The 22,264-nt window shown below is 34.5% G+C and overlaps 1 protein-coding gene across 18 annotated transcripts in view; it reads right to left on the bottom strand.

Annotated features, from left to right (window-relative positions):
* LOC106868354 (N-acetylated-alpha-linked acidic dipeptidase 2) overlaps positions 1 to 22,264 on the bottom strand; it is a 1,035,601-nt gene that overhangs the window by 39,956 nt on the left and 973,381 nt on the right. For all 18 annotated transcript variants that reach the window (XM_052970680.2, XM_052970677.2, XM_089357530.1 and 15 more), the window contains one exon: positions 2,033 to 2,096. In XM_052970680.2, coding sequence (XP_052826640.1) covers positions 2,033 to 2,096 — 64 coding nt within the window. The remainder of the gene's footprint in view (positions 1 to 2,032; positions 2,097 to 22,264) is intronic.

Here is a 22,264-nt window from a genome sequence, read left to right on the forward strand (position 1 = left end):
CCAGTAAAGAATAACTACACAATAGCTTTCTGAAATGATAGTGAATGAATCTCTAAGTAAATGCACAGAAATATATATTTAATGGCAGAGAAAAATAGAAATGTTTACAAATCAGATATTTATGAGATGGCACCTGCCTGATAAAGAGTTCATTTAGAATATGTTGTTAAGCATAATAGAGAAATTTAAAAAAAATATTTGACCATAGCAACTGTAAAAATTATATTTACCTACATTATAAATATTTTTGTTCTCATTAAAAAGAATTGTGCTATTTTGCTCTGCTTTCTCCTTATTTATAATTAGCTAATTCACTCTCTCCACCTGTTCATTCTCCCACTTTCATCTCCTTTTTAGCCTCCACCTTTTTTCGCTAATTACTTCTTATTAACAACATTTATTCTTATAAACATGTTGCTCCTAAGATTCCCTTTTCATCAGCTCTTTTCTTTCTCTCCTCCCTCTTTTTCTCTTACACCCCCACTATCAACAGGTATTATAGTAAACAAATCGCTGAAGTAAATCTCCCACTCATGTACAGCATTGTATATCTACTTGGGGATTCTCTTGTCATTACATCAAGTATGGTTTAGTTTACGCTTCAATGTAAAAGTCATAATAAGACCAAAACATGTCTAGAGTTGTAGTAAAGATTGTTTGCCAACATAACATGGCAGTCTTGGTTTAGGACTAATGTTGCTGTAATTTAGTCCCAGGAGAAATCGTCTCCAGCTGGCTATACGACACGATCTGTGTTCTTATATTTTCAAACAAGGGAATCTAGCACCCCAACTCAGCTCAAAACAATATCTGTGTATTACGATTTCTGGGTTATTTTCTTTCATCAGCACAGAACAATTATTCTGTGCTGATGAAAGGAAATAACCCAGAAATTGCGATACACAGATATTGAGTGGAGAAGCTAGATTCCCTTGTTTGAAAATATAAGGATACAGATCGTGTTGTATAGCCAGCTGGAGACGATGTCTCCTGGGGCTAAATTACAGCAACATTAGTCCTAAACCAAGATTGCCATGTTATGTTGGCAAACAATCTTTACTACAAAGTACTGTTGCTGAATATCTCACATTGTGAGATTAAAAAATAGTAATGTCTAGAGTTATCCTCCACATTTGCTAATTTTCCTTCATCACATAATTACTTTGAATTTGAATTTTTTTAAAGCTCAGTACATTAATTATGTAAACATTGACTTAACTATTGAGATAATATATGATTAAACTAAAATATTGACCAATTTCTCAGTTAATAAAACTGACATTAACTGAAGTCTACTGAGGATTCTCAGACGACAACAACAGTAGCAGCATGGAACTACACAGAGCCTCAACATGCTTCTTTGACCTGCTACAAATGTCACCCAAGTCAAACATTACTAAATATTTAAACATTTTAGATAGCTTAGTCAGAGAAGGGATAGTTAGTGTCCATGAACAACCTTGCCCAGAGTTGTGCCTTGGAGGGTAACTTTCTAGGTGCAATCCCATTTTCATTCATGATCTAAGGAGATCTTTACCCTTTACCCTTTACCCTTGAAAGGAGGTCTGATGTATGTACTATTAAAATGAACTTGAAGCTCCTTCTTTCATGGACCAGGTCATCATTGTTGACTTTGAAAATACCAGTTTTCCAGATGTTAGGAAGCTTGTTGTAGGTACCCCAGGATCGTTCCTTGCATGTCAGGAAGTCTTATTGATGTTCTTTATAATAAGTCTGCTGACAAAATGATTAAATTATTACAAAGAACAATAATCATAAGACTTTGTTAATGTAGCAATTACTTTGTGGAAGATGAAACATGTTAGCTGTTTAAAAATACACATACACAGTTAGATTCACTGTTTGTTTTATTCCAAAAAGAAAAATAAATATAACAGTATACGTGTGTTATTATATTGTAATTATTTCAATTTCACCACATGATATCATAACAAATCACTTGCTTAGCAAATACAACTGCTATGGTTGGAAGAAGGAAAAATGCAAATCTACAAAACAAAACCAAACTCACCTCTAATCACAGCATCTAGGTTTATATAAGCTACAGCACCACTACTCAACTGTTTATTGTATTCCTGGAAGAAAAAGTAAATGAAGTCATTATAAACATAATAAAGAGCAATTAGTTGGATTTCTTCTTCTTAAAATTTTATTCAGTTTATTTTAATTTTATTATCATTTTCTTTCTTTCTTTCACAAAAGTGAATAAAATAAAATTGTGAAAAGGAATAAAATAATAACTGCCCTTGTAATGGCTAATAACAGTTTTGTTGTGTCAATGTTGAGGAAAGATGCCTTCCCATACCATTTGACTAGTTGGATGTGCAGTTAATGTTACCTCTGTGTTATATTAATTTCTATCTGCCCTAATGTTTTACAAAAATATTGGCAATTATCCAAAAAAGCTTTATAACTTCTATTGCATTTCTTCACTATCACATATTTAATCTTTAACAATACTCATCTCTCTCTCAATACACACACAAAACACATCTGCATACAAGCATATTTTTATTTTGTTTCATAAATGAGAGAGAAAGTATTGGCTACATATTTTAAGGGATAATTATTGATTGCACAAAGCTGGTGCATTCTGTGTTGCTCCATGGAGATTTATATCTTGCAGACAAATGTATATATATATGTATCTATATCTTTATATACATAAGGTTTCATTTAAGACACAACTGTGTTGAGTTTTATATTCTTTATTTTAGAGTTTATCCTATTTTTCTATCAGATTTTTTTTTTTTTGTAGTTAATTTTGAAACAAGTTCCTAAATCCACATTCATCATTTCTAGACCTTCACAGTTTCATTTTCAAGAACTGAAATAGATTTGACATCTGCTTTGTTTCTTAAATATTGGTTGCATTCATGAAGAGTTCTTTTGATAGAGGTCTTTTTGACAGTTAGGCTTCCATGTCAGTAGATATGCATTAAAGCAAAAATGGAAGTACAAACATAAAAATAACAATGCTTCTGCTGCTGTTGGTTTGGTTTCCATAGCATAATCTGTTGGCAAGTGGCAGATAAAGTTCCAAACAAGGAAAAATAATCTAAATTTTATAGGACTAACACAGAGATGGTCAAAAGTACTGGTTAGAAACAAAGAACACAACATTCCAGTACCATCTGGTAACTGGAATGTAGCCTTGTTTTGTGTGTAGAAAAGGATTTATTAGGAACTCAATATTAAGTAGTTGGTGTAAATTTGATGGTTTTTAAAAAAAGGTACAGACTGGTAAACTGACAGTAATAGAACTTTATGTATGTTTGATAGATAGCAGTAGTTAGTACTCTTGAAATGAGATTCATGAATTATAGTATATATTGATGTATTAGATGAATAGGTAAGTAAAATGACCACCAAAATTTCCATTTAAAATGTAAGTTTTGAGCTTTAGCTGCTATACAAACAAGTAATATTTCACAAAGTTAAATTGCAAGTATTAGTTTTGATTCAATGAACATTTTTTCAAAACATGGATGCATGTACTTTTAGCAAGTTTTCATATATGTTGAACTGAAGCCAACACTCATGACCTATAGTTATATAAATGTAACAAAATTATGAAAGGTTTCTGCATAGCTGTAAGGAAGATATTCCAAGTGTTGCAAGAGTGTTGGAATCAGGTGCTTACTGCTGGGATTTTCCAACCCCAATAGTCTTTTAACAATCATCCCAGTGACTAGTGGAATGTTACTTTAAGCACAACTAAGTAACACCTATTGATTATTAGAATTTAAGCCAATTCATTTCAAATACTGGTAAAATACTGTCAGTTACCATAATATATTTGCTGATTTACTTACAGTATTATACTCTTTTTACTCTTTTTCTTGTTTCAGTCATTTGACTGCGGCCATGCTGGAGCACCATCTTTTAGTCGAGCAAATCGCCCCCGGGACTTATTCTTTGTAAGCCTAGTACTTATTCTATCAGTCTCTTTTGCCGAACCGCTAAGTGACGGGGACATAAACTCACCAGCATCGGTTGTCAAGCAATGCTAGGGGGACAAACACAGACATACAAACACACACACACACACACACACACACATATATATATATATATATATATATATATATATATGTATATACACATATATACGACGGGCTTCTTTCAGTTTCCGTCTACCAAATCCACTCACAAGGCTTTGGTCGGCCTGAGGCTATAGTAGAAGACACTTGCCCAAGATGCCACACAGTGGGACTGAACCCGGAACCATGTGGTTGGTAAGCAAGCTACTTACCACACAGCCACTCCTACGCCTGTGAAAGGTTATAATATTTATTATACTGTAATACACAAACACACACACATATATGCCAGATTGCTGACGACTAAACTGACAATTCCACCAAGCTTGCTTAGTGAGGAGGGTGACTTTTGGATACCCTGTGGGCTGAAAATCAAGATGCAGTATCAAGGGGTGAAGTAACGCAGGTGAATCAATAGCCATTCAATATGGTCAAAGGTAGATGATGCTCACCAGTTGCAGTGGAGATAATCTATCCAGGAAAAAGGAATCCGAAATAAAAACCTTTCAGTAAGGACTTGCAACCAGCTGATACTATTTTGCAAAGAAAAAAATGATGACATGAAGATGTTTCCCACCCATGCCAGCATGGAAGGCTATTGTTAAATGGCAATGATGATGATATAACAAGCAAAGTAGCTAGTTAGAAAATCTGTATAAGAGATGAAGGTAGTAACTATACTGAGATCATATGATATCTATATAAGTAATGTTTATCACCACATCAGTATGGCTGATTGACATTACTGCCATTTTTAACCCCAGGAAGAGCTTCCTCTAGCTGGTTATCAATGAAATCTGAAATATATACTGGGTGCAGATTGCATCAATAACCAGCTGGAGGAGGCTCTTCCTGGGGTTAAAGAAGGTAGTAATGTTGAACAGCCATATTGATGTGGTGATAAACATTACTTATATATATATATATATATCACATGATCATAGGATCAACCAGACTATCAGATGTTGTTATACATCACTAATCACAATGCACTTCGCATCATTTTAGCTTTTGAATGATGCAACCCTGCTGGTTAGGTGAGCAGGCCAACATTCCCTTGATTGGAATGCTAGCCTTTCACAGGGTTACCAATTTACAGCTGAGTGGATTTCGCTTGAGAACACAACATGCATCTGGTCTGGAAATCTAAACCATAATCTAACGGTCATGAATGCAACATGCCTAACCCTTAGGCCACTTGCCTTCATATATATATATATAAACAAGATACAGTGGGTAACAACAACATGCCTTCAAGAACACAATATATTTAGTGGGACACCACTTTCTGTATGCATGTACCTGATGTGACCCAGACTGCACCAATAGATGTGACACAATTAGATGCCTAATATCCCACCCCCAAAGGACAGTCACAGGAGGGGGAAAAATGATAGTTGTACTGAATAAAGACTAGTGCCAAATCTATCTTTCGTTTCCTTCATCAGTTATTATACACACACACACACACATATATGTATACATACATACACACACCCATAGAAACATGCTAATAGCTTAGGAGTGAAATTTAGGATTTCTTGGTTTTCTGTGAATCAATTTTGATAAGAATTTTCCCAGCTGGTTTGCACACTATGGCAACACCATTGTTATGTTTTCATTATTCTGTGTAACGACCTCATTTTTTTAAATTTCAGAATTTTCAGCTTTTTGAGTGAACCACGCTAATAGCTTTTGAATGAAAATACCCAATCTAGACATTTTTTTCAGAAAATGAAGGGTAATGATACACATTGAGCATACATTGAGTATATATTTAACAGAAAACAATAATGATATTATAACATTTATTGACATAATGAATTATTTAGCCACATTAGTGCCATTTCGATAGATAACTTCAAAAACCCTGTTAGTCTTGGAATTTGTCAATTTCTTAATAGTTGCAGGCTGGACTGCTTCTGCTGCAGCTTTGATGGTCTCCCATAAGACATCTTTCAATGTAAATTGGTGTTCATTGGCATAAACACCTTGTTTAATGATGGACAAAAGTTTTTTGATAGGGTTGAGATCTGGAGATGCCATAAGACCCAAGAATTGTTTGGGTGGTCCTAGCAGAGCGGGAGGGAGCATTGTCATTCATAAATATGAGATTCTTTACAAGTGAAAGCAGTATGTCATCTAGCTAGGGATCCAAGACCTCCTTCAGGAGTTTGCAGTAGGCAGCTGCAATCACTTTAACCTCCTCAGGCACCCTGACTGGGCTAACAAGTCTGTCCCCAATGATGCCAGCCCACAACATGACTCTTCCACCCTGTTGCTGACGTTGTAAACATTGCTCAAGGGTCGCCCTTGTTTCATGATTGAACAGAACACAATTCAAGTCTAATGTCATGTACTTTTGGGCCTACTGAAGCCTCAAACTCCTGTGAGGAGGCAGTTTCAGGGGTTCTCGCATGGAAGCCATGGTCCCAAGGATGCGATTTCTGGTGGTTTTCGGTACATGAGTAAGTCTGAAGGCAGTGGAAATGGCTTTGCTTGTTTGTCCAGGTTTCCCATGTAAATTGCAGCCAATATTCCTTAAATCCCTAGCTGTCACTGTCTTGGAGGTTCCACAATCAGATTATTTCTTCCTTGGCACTCATGTGGCTAAGTAACTCATTAAGTCAATAAATGTTATGTTATTATGGTTTTCTGCTAAATATATATTCAATGTATGCTTAATATGTATCATTACTCTTCATTTTCTGAAGAAAAAAATGCCTAGATGGGCTATCTTCATTCAAAGGCTGAAGAATTTGAAATAAAAAAACTCAAAACTGAAGAATTAAGAAAAAAAAAAAAAAGAATGTTACACAGAATAATGAAAATGCAACAATGGTGTTGCCATAGTGTGCAAACCAACTGGGAAAAGTTGTATCAAAATCGATTCACAGAAAACTGAGCAACCCTAAATTTCACTCAACCATTAGCATGGTTCTGGGTGTATATGTACATATACATATGCATCTATATACACACAAACAAACACCAGTTGTCACTTGTAAGGGAGTATGACCTACTAACATGCCCCATGTTCTAGCTAAATGTTTTAGGTGCTCATAATAACTATAACTCAGCGGAGCACCTATGATATAACAACTGGTAAGAGAGAGAGGGTTGCATGAGTATTCAGCTGGTACTTATTTTCAGCTGAGTAGATTGCAGCAACATAAAATGAAGTACCTTGCTCAAGGACACAACATGGCACCCAAGTCCAGGATATCATTCCAAGACTCAAATGTTTATAGGTTATTATTGAAGCAACTTTTCTCTTGCCTTATAGTAGCATAGAAGTGTTGGTACCACATTTGTCAGCCAGGTTCACAGAACAAAGTTTGAGAAATCTGTTCTTAAACAACTGAACAACCAGCTGTGATTCAACAAGTATTATACATTATAACAAGGCCACTTCAAATATTCATCTGTATGTGTTTGTAATTTAGTAAATTAACTTAGTCACAATATTGCCAATCTTAAGTTAGTATAATAGTTTAGTAGCATATAGCTTTGCCAAATGAAAAGTCTTGAAGAATTATAAACTCCTGTGTATACATCACTCATGCTAATAAGCTTTCCCAAATAGATTAAATTACTGAAGTTGTTATATGACATGATTAAATTAACTAACCGTAAGCTTATTTTTGACTACAATAAAAGTTTTTTTTCTTTCTATTTTTTAATAGTTTGTGAATGCTTCTCAAATTTACTTTTAATTTATATATTCTTATTTCCAACAATGAGAGAGAAAAAAAGGGTGTATGTGTGTGTGTGTGGATTCTCTTGTTTTTCTACTTCAGCATCATTAAACAAAGTTTAGGAAATAAGTGTGTGCTAGGATGATGGCTCACGTTGGTTGTCTACATGCCATATAGTCATGACAAATGAAGAATTATCATGCAGAGATGGGGACTGACTGACACACTACTTGGAGGGTTGCCCAAGACAACCTGAGCACATACCAACAAATGGTAGATGCACTGACATACTGCAGTGGTGCATACCCCCATACATGATCTGCTTCAAAAAGCAATCTTCAATCTTTCTCACAAGGAGTCTTTCTGTTAAATTTGACCAGTATCAGTATCAAGTTTTGATTTTATTACATCAAAATTTGATCAGTCCTTAAAAATACTTTTGCTCTTCATTAGATAACATAATTTTTAAAAAAATCAACAATAGATTATCTTAACATTAATAGTACTTTTCAGTTATGATGATGAGGGTTCCAGTTGATCTGATCAACAAAACAGCCAGCTCGTGAAATTAACATGCAAGTGACTGAGCACTCCACAGACACACGTCTCCCTAATGTAGTTCTGATGTAGATTCAGCATGACACAGAATGTGACAAGGCCGGGCCTTTGATTTACAGGTACTACTCATTTTTGCCAGCTGAGTCGACTGGAGTAATGTAAAATGAAGTGTCACGACTGTGAGCCGAATATTCTAACCATTTATTTCTAAAATATACCCTAAATTATTTGGCTACTTGTATCAATGCAAACATTTACTCACATAATGCATTTCATATGGTTAAGATAGCTACCTACATACATTGACGTATATGTGTACCTATACAATGCCCTTCAACAAGACAGCCACACTATTTTTGGATAAGTTATTTTAAATTATAAGCAACAGCAACATAGTAAAACTGATGAGTGTTTTAGGAATCAGTAGAACTAAATTTAGGGTCTATTTTAGTAATTCAATCAACACTACTGTTAATGAAATTTGTAAATGAATGATTGGACACACTCATCTACATATCACACCCACCTACTCACAATAAATAAATAGAAGTTCCCATTATTTTACAGGGACATTAACAATGACAACAGAACTTTCACAGAGTTTTTTAACTTTGGAACAAGGCCATAAATTTTAAAGGAAGGCATAGATAATTTTGATCAACAACTACTTGATTTGGAACTATTTTATTGATTACTTGATAAATCAATCAAAAGATACAATTGACTTCTGTAAGATTTGAACACAGAATGTGAAGTAAAACAATCAGATACTACAAGACATTTATTTGTCCAGTGCTTGAGTAAATTTGCCAACTCACAAACCTTATAATAATTACATGGCGTACACATTGTGTATAGTAATGTTAAATAATGCAAATAACATTTCTCTCTTCTTGCTGTCATAATTTGGGTGTTGTATGCCAACTGAATTCTAACTTGAGAAATGTGTTTACAGGCATATAATTTAAACAGTCTTTAATAACAGTACTAATTTAGTGAATATAATTGTGAAAAAAATAAGGTCATAACATGCCTACTGATTAATACTAGTGTTACTCTCAGACAACAATTCCTAGATTTTACACAAATTAGCCAGATTTGCAAACAGAAATCTTCAACCTCTGGTAGAGATGACAGCAACAAAAATTATTGAAGCAATTAGTGGTTTTGGGTTTGTTAGTATGATACTGATCAATAAGGTGGATAGATAGTACCTGATGGCACCAAGCTTCATGAGTTAGAAAAAGCTGCTTTTACTAATATTATATATCCATTAAATAATATTGTCCTCATAATAAATAAATCAAAAGACATTTTGTAGACATGGTCAGTGTTAAATGTTTACTTACATTTATAACTACGCTCTAGTCATATCTCTATTTCTACATCTCCAGATGATGAATAAAGATAATAATAATAATAGTAATAATAATAATAATCCTTTCTATTATAGGCACAAGAATGATAATAATAATACTGAGTGCCTGTCATAAAATCAATTCATACATGCACAAACACACGCAATGGAGTTCTTGCAGTTTCCATCAACCAAATTCACTCATAAAGCAATGACCAGCCTATGTCTACAGCAGAAGATATTTACCCAAAGTGTCATGTAACAGGACTGAACCCAACCTATGTGGTTGGGAAGATAACGTTTTAACTACACTACAGTGCCTGCACTTATTTATATATACACACACACATTCTTTTACTTGTATCAGCTATTTGACTGTGGCCATGCTGGTGCACCACCTTTTAGCTTGAAGAAATCCACCCCAGGACTTATTCTTTGTAAGTCTGGTAATTTTTCTATTGGCCTCTTTTGCCAAACTGCTAAGTTACGGGAATGTAAACACACCAACATTGGTTGTCAAATGATGGTTGGGGGACAACACAGACACAGAGACACACACATAAATAAATATATTTATATATATATATATATACAATGGGCTTCTTTCAGTTTCCATCTACCAAATCCACTCACAAGGCTTTGGTCAGCCCAAGGTTATAGTAGAAGACACTTGCCCAAGGTGCTATGCAGTGGGACTGAACCCAGAACCATGTGATTGGGAAGCAAGCTTCTTACCACACAACCAACTTATTTCAATTGTTAAACTGTAGCCTTGAAGAATTTTCAGTGAAATGGATCAACCCCCAGTTCTTATTTTCTTTCTTTTTTTAAGCCTGGTACTTATTCTATTGGTCTCTTTTGCGGAACCAATGAATTATGGGGGAACACAGGCACAAACACACACACACACAACATTAATCTATTTTGCACATTGATACAGAAACTCGAGTCTGAGGTTAACTACAAAAATATTTTTTATTTTCAACCCCTTTGAAATTGCTCTTATTTGTGGTTTGGGCTTCAACTGCCCTTTCTAGCATGTAATGTGTCCTGCTAAACGTCACCTCTTTCATGTATAAAAACAAAAATTATTTGTACACAATTATATATGAAAATATGTTGTCTAATGACTTTATTATCCATGCTAGCCACTGGTATGAACATTTTTCTAAATTTTCTACTCTTATTATTTTCAAAGTAAAATTTTTGTAGTTTTGGAGTTTTTCTGGTACGCAGTTTTAATTTTTTATTATTATTTGCTGCCAAATGTAACTGTGCTTGTACAGTGGATTTGAAAATTAAAATGTATAAGTATGTAGCACGTGTATTTTTGGTGCTATTTGCTGCATAAATATGCATTAATTTTAGCGCCCTCACTGAAGAAGTATGGATGGCAAATTAATATTTTTTGTACATTGATACAGAAACTTGAGTCTAAGGGTAACTTCAAAAATATTTTTTATTTTCATTCCCTTTGAAATTGCTCTTATTCGTTATTTGGTCTTTAACTGCCCTTTCTAGCATCTAAGGTGTCCTGTTAAAGGTCACCTCTTTCGTGTATAAATACGTAAATTGTTTGTGCACTATTACATATGAATATATATATATATATATATATGATGGCCCTCTTTCAGTTTCCAGTTGCCAAATCAACTCACAAGGCTTTGGTAGGCCCGAGGCCAGAGTAGTAGATACTTGCCCACAATGCCATGTAGTGGAATAGAACCTGGAACTATGTGGTCAGGAAGCAAGCTTCTTACCAAATATCCATACCTGCACACACACACTCTATCTATATAAATATATATCAGTATACATACACACACCCACACAAACGTTCAAACACATACAAATTCATGCATACACATGCAATAAATTCTGTGCAGATTCCTGAAATCAATGTTTAATTTAGGCAGCTCAAAGGTTTGAATTCAAAATGAAGTCTTGACTAAATTTGTCGACATCATCTTTTTGTTCTTTTGTAGGTTCAAGTGTGAATCTTTGACACTTCGAAGAATCACTTGTCAAGAACATATTTCTATGTCAGGGAAATGGAAGAAAGTGAGAAATGTCTGAAAATTACCATAAATCCATCAGTACCTCATTATAGAAATACGGGAACTTAAGTACTTTATTGTTATCATAGATTTTCTTTGCTTAAAAGTTTGTAGACATTGTTTCCTGAACTTTCTAGTTAAAACATGTTGCTTGATGAATTTCAGTTAGTCTCACTTGTAAAATGAATTTCAGCTAGCCTCACCCACATGTGAGTGGTGAGATAAGAAAAGGATTTCATTCCTAAAAATACTGTCCTAATCAATTTATTAAAATGTATATTATGATAGTTAAGACTATTGCTGTCAATCTATCATCATTTTAACTTCCACTTTTCAATGCTTGCATGGGTTGGAGGGAGTTCATTTTCTATGACTGGGTGTCCTTCCTGTTATGAACCCTTGCCTGTTTCCAAGCAAGGTAATCTTTACCTATGGCCAGGTATGTTCTTGCAGAATATTGGAAATGAATGACACTGCTTATATAACAGTGACAATCATTTACAACTATCATACAATGTCAAGACAAGTAGACACAAACATATACATATGATGGTCTTCTTTCAGTTTCCATCCACCAAATCCACTCATGTATCTTTTGTAGGCCTAGGGTTTTAGTAGAAGGTACCTATCCAAGGTGCCATGCAGTGGGACTGAATACAAAACCATGTGATTCAGAAGCAAACTTCTTACCACATAGCCATACCTGTGCCGTATAATTATCCTTATTGATTTTGTCCGAGATGGAAATATGAGGTGTTACATTCATGCTTTGCCAAAGCAAAAGCAACATATTTAAATCTTTCCAAATTACAAGGACCTGTAACGATGCTTGACTCTGGTTTGATTGGTATTAAATGGCTAAGAAAGAAATCCTGCCACTGGTTTATCTCAGGGCAGTTCATATGTGGGGATGGGTCAAAGTTTGTACTGTAATTACTGTAAATACTTATCAACTTGACAATATCATGGCTTGCAATAGTAAATGACATCTATTTACGTCAAGTAAATTATACTAAAACATTGAGAACTATGTGTTTTCATCATGGACATGACAGAGTAGTAGTGGCAAGATATGAACTACTGATAATTTACTTTGTTGCTTTTTGTCTGTTTTCTTTTCTACTGGCTGGGTATGGAAGAAGAAGCCGTGTCCATGGCCTTTACAGTAATGTTAAAAGGCAAAGTTGACATACATGCATATAACAAGATTCTTTGTAGTTTCCATCTATCAAATTCCAGAGATTTGCCTACAGTTCCACAGTGGGATTGAACCCAATGCTATGTGGTTGCAAAGCAAACTTCTTAACCACACATCTATACTGGCACATATATATTTAGTATATACACTGTTTTATAACAAAAGGTATATATACCTTAAAGAAATTATGTTTAGAATTTAAGGTCTCCATATTTGTAAAGAAATGAAGTGTTTTCTGGATTATTATGAAGTCTTTTCTGGATTATTAATAATTATTTTCATGTTTCTTTACATTATTACACTGTATTAATACAGTCTTTGACTTCCAGGAACCTAGTTCTCCATATAAACATATACAAAATTTGGGTTTGAACATAACACTTTAATTATTTATTTCAAATTTTGACACAAGGCCAGCAATTATGGGGGAGGATGCAGGTTGAGTAAATTGACCCCAGAGTTCAACTGGTATTTATTTTATCGACTCAGAAAAAATGAAAGGCAAAGTCGACCTTGATGGAATTTGAACTCACAACATAAAGACAGATGAAATGCTGCAATACATTTTGCCTGGCGTGCTAACAATTCTGCCAGCTTACTGCCTTAAACAGAGAACTTTAATTATTGCTTTCAAATTTTGACACAAAGGCCAGCAATTACAGGGGAGAGTGCAGGTTGATTACATCAACCTTGTGGTCAACTGGTACTTAATTTATTGACCCTGAAAGGATGTAAAACAGAGTTGATCTCAGCAGAATTTGAACTCAACATACAGACAGATGAAATGCCACTAAGCATTTTGCCAGCTTATTGCCTTACGCAGAACTTCAATTGTTAATGCAAAGTTTTAGCCATTCTTGTTAAACATACATGACATTTCCCATCTTCTATCTGTAGCATGAGAAATACAACATATTTCTTATATTAACCTATTGCACCAGTGAAGAATTTGATAAGCTGAACAACAAATTCATTAACAGATTTCCAAATTGCCTTTCCAATCTGACATGCCTTAATAAAGTCATGCACCCTAATTACACACACGCATACTCCATATATCTATTGCATGCCTATTATGCTTGTACATAAAGGCTTGAATGCTGCCAGTTTGATGTTAGAGGCATTTGTGCTTCAACCTGTATACATGTGTGTGCGTATGTGAGAGAGAGAAAGAGAGAGAGGGAGTGCCTATTTGGGTGAGTGTATACTTGTGTCTTGTCAAGAATAACTGTGAAGATTGTATACAAACGTCCACATGCACACACACAATTTACATCTGCTTTTCTATGCTTGCATGGATTAGATGGGTCTTCTCCAACAGTGTCTTTCCATTTATTGTGTACTTTTATCATCATCTTTGTCAAGGTCAACACACTGAGATCAACATTCATTACTTTTGCCCATGTCTTCCTTAGTTTTTCTCTTATACAGTTTCCTGTTTCCTTCCATGTGAATCTCCAAGCATTTCTCTACCTATCTGTTATCATCCATACATATAACATACACTGTTGTCTCCCTTGTATGTTAAATCTACCATCTCATTCTTTTCATATTTAGTTTTTCTCTCAGCTTATCAGAACTATGTCATTCATACACACCAGCTTTATGCATCTAGCAGAGCATAAATTGTTAATTTCATTCCAGTTATTGCACATCTGCATTCAATGCTCACATTTTACTACCATGCAGCATTACACTTTGTACACAAGCAGTGTACAGTCTATCCTGTGCTCAAAGAAAGTATCTCCTTGTTATCCACAGAGCTCTCAAAACATTTTTTCAATCTACTGCATGCATGTGTATGTGTGTGCAGAGAATAACATGATTTTACAAACCAACTATGGTTTGCAATAGAAGCATCAGCAATCCTATGCATTATTTTGATGCTAATTTGACAAAACCGAATGTGCCAGAAAATTAACCAACTTCAATTTACACGAAATCAAATTACAATAAAGATCGGAGCCATCCAATTAACATAGCATCTAGATCTTTTATACAGATATTTGGGAAGATTAAAAAACTGAATAAATTGTAAAGAAAATAAATAAATGAATATAGAAAAATCAAACGAAAAGTAAACAGATGAAGCCAGTCCCCTTTCTTAATAATACATTTAATAAATAACAGCATTTTATATGCAAGAAGGAAACAAATACTAATTAACGTGGTTGGTGTAAACGTCCACCCAATTTAGGTAAAGACAGTCATTTTGCTTCCTTAAACTAGGTTACAAATGATGTGTTTATAGCTTAAGTTTTCTGCAAAACCTAATGATGACTATGCACATGAAAATATGTAAATAGATAAATATAAAAACGTGTATATATGTATATATATATGAGGGCGTATGGCTTAGTGTTTAAAGTGTTGCACTCATGACCACAAGATCATGGTTTCAATTCCTGGATCAGGTGGTGCACTGTGTTCTAAAGCAAAACACTTCATCTCATATTGCTCTGTGATCACTACGATGCCATATGTAAGGTACACAGGAAATGTCAATTTGATGGAAGGAGTAAGCTATGGTTTGCAATATCATTTGTGCAGTTTATTCAGAAAGAAATCACAGAACAACTGTCTTTCTCAGTCTATGAGAGATTATCATATATGTATATATATATATATATATATAATATAATATAGGATAAATTCTTTATAAGAATTTATCAAGTAGTCAGCGTGAAAAAACCTCATAATGAAAACATAACGAAAAATTTCGTAATGAAAAAATTCATTGTTTCTTCATGGATATATTTAATTATATATAAAGGGCATTAACTGTGTATCAATGCCTCACGCTATCGAGGGACTAAATAAGTAAAAAAAACTACCAAAAATAAGCAACATATTTACCGAAAGCGAGGGAATGCAGCTTTTCAAAATTTATCTCTTAAAAACATTTAACTCAACGGTAGACCACTGGTTTCTCAATCAAATACAGAAAAAACTGTGAAGTAACCTGTATTCTTTTGTTCATCAGAACACGTATGCTTAAGATATATAAAAATAAACAAGAACCACCTACCACGATGTAGCCATTACAGCAACGATGACTTTTGTTCACAATTATATATCCTTGAAAGAGATTTGAATTTATCCAGTTGCATCTCGGTAACATGTGCTTATACAGAATGATATTCAGCACTGAATATATTCTAATTATTTATAATATAATATAGGATAAATTCTTTATACATCGTTGCTGTGATGGCTACATCATTGCTGTGATGGCTACATCATGGTAGGTGATTCTTGTTTATTTTTATATATCTTGACCATACGTGTACTGATGAACAAAAGAATACAGGTTACTTCACAGTTTTTTCTGTATTTGATTGAGAAACCAGTGGTCTACCGTTGAGTTAAATGTTTTTAAGAGATAAATTTTGAAAAGCTGCATTCCCTCGCTTTCGGTAAATATGTTGCTTATTTTTGGTAGTTTTTTTACTTATTTAGTCCCTCGATAGCATGAGGCATTGATACACAGTTAATGCCCTTTATATATAATTATATATATATATATATATATATATATATATATATATATATATATATATATATATATATATATATCGTCATCGTCGTTTAACGTCTGCTTTCCATGCTAGCAAGGGTTGGACGATATGACTGAGGACTGGTGAAGCCAGATGGCTACACCAGGCTCCAATCTGATTTGGTAGAGTTTCTACGGCTGGATGCCCTTCCTAACGCCAACCACTCAGAGAGTGTAGTGGGTGTTTTTACGTGTCACCCGCACGAAGGCCACTCAGGCGGTACTGGCAATGGCCACGCTCAAGATGGTGTATTTTATGTGCCACCCGCACAAGAGCCAGTCCAGGGGCACGGGCAACAATATATATATATATATATATATATATATATATATATATTCATCGTCAGGGAACCAACATATAAGAGCAAGACTTGTGCTCAATGCACAACACACACACACACACACATATATATATATATATATATATATATATATATATATATATATATATATATATATAATGTAAATAAGTAACAAGGACGTACAAGTGTCAATACATTACAGCCATTTGAAGTGGCTCCATTTAACTGATCAATGAAAACATTACATCAATTTGAAAGAAACCGCTCTCTTCAGAGGCAAATGACCATATAGATTTCAAACACAAAGGATGAACCATTTTTAACAAATTTGCATCAATAATAGAAACCAAAATAATTACATTGTTTTCTTACATTATATCTATGGCAGAATGATTTTAGAAAATAATATATATCTTACTAAGCCTACTATAATTTAGAAAGTAGCAGACGAAAATAGTGGGGGTTAAGATATAGGAGTGGTGTCCATAGTTATTTATACTTAGAAGATTTTATGCTGCATGAATTAAATCCATAGGGAGTTGTCAACTGTATTCTATCTAGTTGATGCCGATAAATCAATTAATGTCAGACAATCTACCAGACCCTCATTGTACTGGAACTATATATCTAACTTTATCTACATAAAAGGATATGTCGCAGGACCGCTAGTAAGAGAATGACTGATGGGGAAAAGGTGGTAATTAGAAGAAGGAAGGATAGGGGTGGCCAATACTTATTTAGATTATTAAAGAAAGGGGAATATAATGAAAAACAAAAGAGATACAAAATATAAGCTTTAAAGGTAGAAATTAGAATTAAGGGATACAAGAAGTAGTAATTCATAATTTAGCAAATTCATTTTATTAAATTGAGAAAAATGTGAATTAATATGTAGAAAAAGGATAGAAATTAAACTTAAAACCTAATAATGGGATACTTTAATATATAACAAAAAAAGCTATCAAAGCATTTCCATCTTGATTGATTATATATATATATATATATATATATATATATATATATATATATATATATACACATACATATATACATATATGTAGGTATGAATACATGCATACATCATTTCTTCAATTTTACATTTGTTTATCTCTACTGGCATAGGTTGGAGTGGTACTAATTTACAACAGTATTTTACTACTAGATGTTCTTCCTTTCACCAACCTTTACTTCAAAAGAGCAGAGACACTGAACATGATATTCACCAGGGGCGTAAACATGGCAACACTGTTTCCTGTTCAGATTATTTCATGCTAAGAAGCAGAAATGACAACTTTCTGTCTCTCTCACACACACACACAAAGCCATCCTATATATATATATATATCTATATATATATATATATATATATATATATATATATATATATATATATATATATATATATATATATATTAGTAAGACTGACTCTGACTACGATGTTAGTGTAACCTCTGGGATCCTGTAAAGCATGAATGAAAATTTCAGATAGAAGTCTTTGAGACATTGTGTTCCCATCTCATACTTTCAACTTAGCCTGCTTCAGAACGTCTGACTGTCCAGGTCCTTTGCCAGTATTGCAGACAGCTCTGTCATTGTATGCAAGTTTAAATGAAAATTTAAAAGCAAAATGAGAGTCCTGTCACCTGCAAGTAAACTTGCAGTGATTCCAGATGAGGCTGCTGCAATACTAATGTACTTGAATGAACAAACTTTTCACCATTTCTAAGCAAAAAAAATGTTCTACCAGCTCCAACAGAACTGGAGAGGAAGATTTTGAGTCAGGTATCATGAATTATTTGGTCCTTGCATAAGTTTCTTTCTCCCTTTTTTTGTTGATAATCTAGAACCAAGAGTGAATCATTTTAGCAGACATGCTGTTATAGATGTCAGCTGTCAAAGCTGGCTGCCTACAGAATCTCTCAACTGAGAATTCAACACTGAACAAGATCCTTGTCAACCATGCTCTGTACAATATTATCAATGAAGATCATTGGTTGGTTGTACATGATAGAGGTAAAGTCTAGGTGTGGATATTTTGATTCTTGCTGGGCTTCATACTGCATATCCTCTACCATGCTGTCCTGTTGATTGTATTCTGTTTCTGAGGACTGGATGAGAAACAGGCACAAAAATGATAGCAAAGAAACTCTTAATCTCACTTAGAGATTGAGTGCAACTCTTCTAAGATACTCTTTCAGTCAGCATCTTCTATAAACTATTTCTTTTATATACGTGTGTGAGCATGCCCACACACATGTTAATACTTATATTGAATAGTAAATTTTTATGGAAGGAAATGTTTGCAAGTGAGAGAAGGAAATTATTCTGTTTATTTGACAATGAACGTCAGTGAATTCTATAGAGAGAAAAGTGAATGCCTGAAGACTTTTCTCTTGAGATGTGGAATTCATTCATTTACTTTTTATAATGATGTGCCCCTGTTGAAAGGAAACTTACTAGAATGTCCTGTCACCATTATAAGCTGAAATATAAAGCTGGCAGTATTTTATAGCATTTTAAAAGATTCACTGTTATTTAAAGATGTTGGACTACCAGCTATGATACTGAAATCTTCATTCTTGGTTCTTTACTTCTTTAGTTTGTATCAGCTTTCATAGTGAAGGCCATGATGGAGCACCACCTTTAATTGTGTTTTTTTTAAAAAAAAAACATACTAGCAACAACAATAGATGACATAGTCAGCTTCCATGACTTTTTAGCAGAGTCATCAAGACTGGTGAGACAGAGAGGAGAAACAAGTAATCGTAACTCATGTATTTATCCTAAAGATAAATACTGAAGCTTTGGTTCCAGTGCTTGCAACAGAATGAACTCCATAGGTTATGTAGTGGTGTTAAAACAGGCAGTCGATTAATTCTAATGGACTTCTACACAGTTTTCATCTATCTAATTTCACTTACAAGGCTTGAATTGACTTGAGGCTATAGTGCAGGAGACTTCTTGAAGGTGCTCTGCAGTGATTGTGAAAGGAACTTCTAAAACACATTATGCCATTTAGCAATTAGAATTCTCCACTTTTTGCTAAATGCCAATCCATTACAATTCCCAGTGCTTAAGTTGAGGTTAATATAAATCTATGTAGCTTGGTGAATGTAAGAAAAAGAAATATAAGGAGATATGAGTTCCAGAGGGATGTAGTTTTGAGAAAACAGGATTAAGTAAAGTGTATAGCATTGATAATGGAGAGTGTGACGCAACAAGGATATCAAAAGGAAGAGAAGAGATATCAGCTTGGGTTTGGGGCGTCTAGTTCGTTAGCTGATTTTTCTCATTAAGGAGATATCAAGACAAAAAAGGATCAAAGGTCCAGCCTGAGTCAGAGGCTCATAAAGCCAGTTTCCTGGATTTGTGGTGCATATATTCCCCCTACTCTTGGATTGAACACTGCACCATCGCAGGATCACTCATTTTTGCCAGCTGAGTGAACTGGAGCAGTGTGAAATGAAATGTTTTGCTCAAGAACACAATGCATTGCCCAGTCCAGGAATTGAAGCCACTACCTTACAATGATGAGTGAAACACTCTAACCACAAAGCCACATGTCCAGAAACTGAACAATTATCACAGCACTTGATCTTATCAATACAAAGAGCAATTATTTTCTTACAAAATATATATCAATTGATATAGTCTGTTATACCATGATGAAAATTGCATATTTCATCATCAACATTGTTGTTGTTGTCACAGTTTTATGTCTGCTTTCTATGCTGGCATGGATTGGGCTCATTGTTACAGACTAATAAGAATTATTAGAAGCTACTGCTTTCATAGACAGGTATTCAGGCATGTCATTTGGTTTTGGTTTCTACAGCTGGATACCCTCCCTTTCACCAGGATGCCCTACACTATCATCAGAATTCTCTTCCTATTGCCAGGATGCCCTTCCTATTACTAGGATGCCCTTCCTATTGCCATACAGGATGCCCTGTAGCCATAAGGAATTTATATCGAAAGGGCTATTGAAATTGACTACTTGTATGTTATCATGGATAAAATGTGTTAATAACCTGCTTAGGGACAGGAATGGGTGTGCTGTAAAAAAGCTTGCTTCTCAATCACATGGTTTGGGGTTCAGTCCCAGTGTGACACCTTGGGTAAGTGTCTTCCACTATACCCTCAGGTCAACCAAAGCCTTGTAAGTGGATTTGATAGATGGAAACTGAAAGAACCCTATCATATATGTATATATACATATATATATATATATATATATCTTTCCCTTCTATAAATGCTCAAGAAACGATACCACCTTCAGGAAAAATATGGAGAAATACTTCATAGCAAAATTCTCACCAGAACTGAATGGCTGAAACATGAAGATCACAACCCATCTAGGATCTTCAACTTTGGAACAACAGAGCCTAAAAAAATGGCAAGAAACCCAGATAGTGGGACATTTTTGTACCAACTAGAATTGAACCCAGTTACCTAGGTTCTCATATTTCTCTCCTAACTTTTTTTGAACTAACCAGCTGTATAGATATAAACACAATTCCTTCCTTCCCTTTTACACTCCTTTCAGACACACACATGCACGCACACATACACACACTCTCTCTACCACTGGACAATGATACCAAAAGAATACCATCTGGTTTTGCCATTTTTCTTCCTTTTTTTTTAAAAAGGCCAAGAATAAATTTGTCACTGCACGAACTGACCAACTGTAAACTGTAAACAGAATCTTCTTCTTCCCTCCTCTTCCCACTGACACACCTTTCAAATACACAGGCACACACACACACGCATGCACACAGACACACACGCACACATACACACACAAAAACGCACCCACACTCGCCGACTAGACAATGACACCAAAGATTCTTTTCGAAAAACAACTTCTTCAAAACGATCACACCTGCTTTTGCCATTTCTTTAAAAAGCTAAAAATAAACTTATCATTGAAAAGAACTAACCAACTATGAACCCAATTTTCTTTTCTCTTTCCCATCGACACACACACGCACACACACAGACACACACACACACCAACACAAAAGAACACACACTCTCTCTCTCACTTTTCCCTCCATTCCTCACCCTCTCTTACTATCCTATATATCTCTCTCTCCACCCCTACACACTCAATAAACTATATAAACAGACCTCACCGCAAGGTTGACTCAAAACAATTTGAAAATCCTACACAATTAGGTGAAAAGCGCTTTATTTAATTTATAAAACATGTGACATTAATAAAAATCTGTAAATGTACAAACATCCAGATTTCTGAGTACCTTAATTTTTTTCTATATATATATATGTTTTTATCCATATGTGCATGTGTCCTTGTATTGGTCCTCTACCACTGCAATAATCATTGTTGGCTTGACTACATTCCCATAACTTAGCAGTTTGGTAAAAGCAACCGATATAATAAGTACCAAGCTTAAAAATGAGTACTGGGGTCAATTTTTTTGGCTAAACCCTTCAAGGTGATGCGCCAG

This window comes from Octopus bimaculoides, chromosome 9 (assembly GCF_046866305.1).
Source record: "Octopus bimaculoides isolate indiv1 chromosome 9, ASM4686630v1, whole genome shotgun sequence".
Lineage (NCBI taxonomy): Eukaryota > Metazoa > Mollusca > Cephalopoda > Octopoda > Octopodidae > Octopus > Octopus bimaculoides.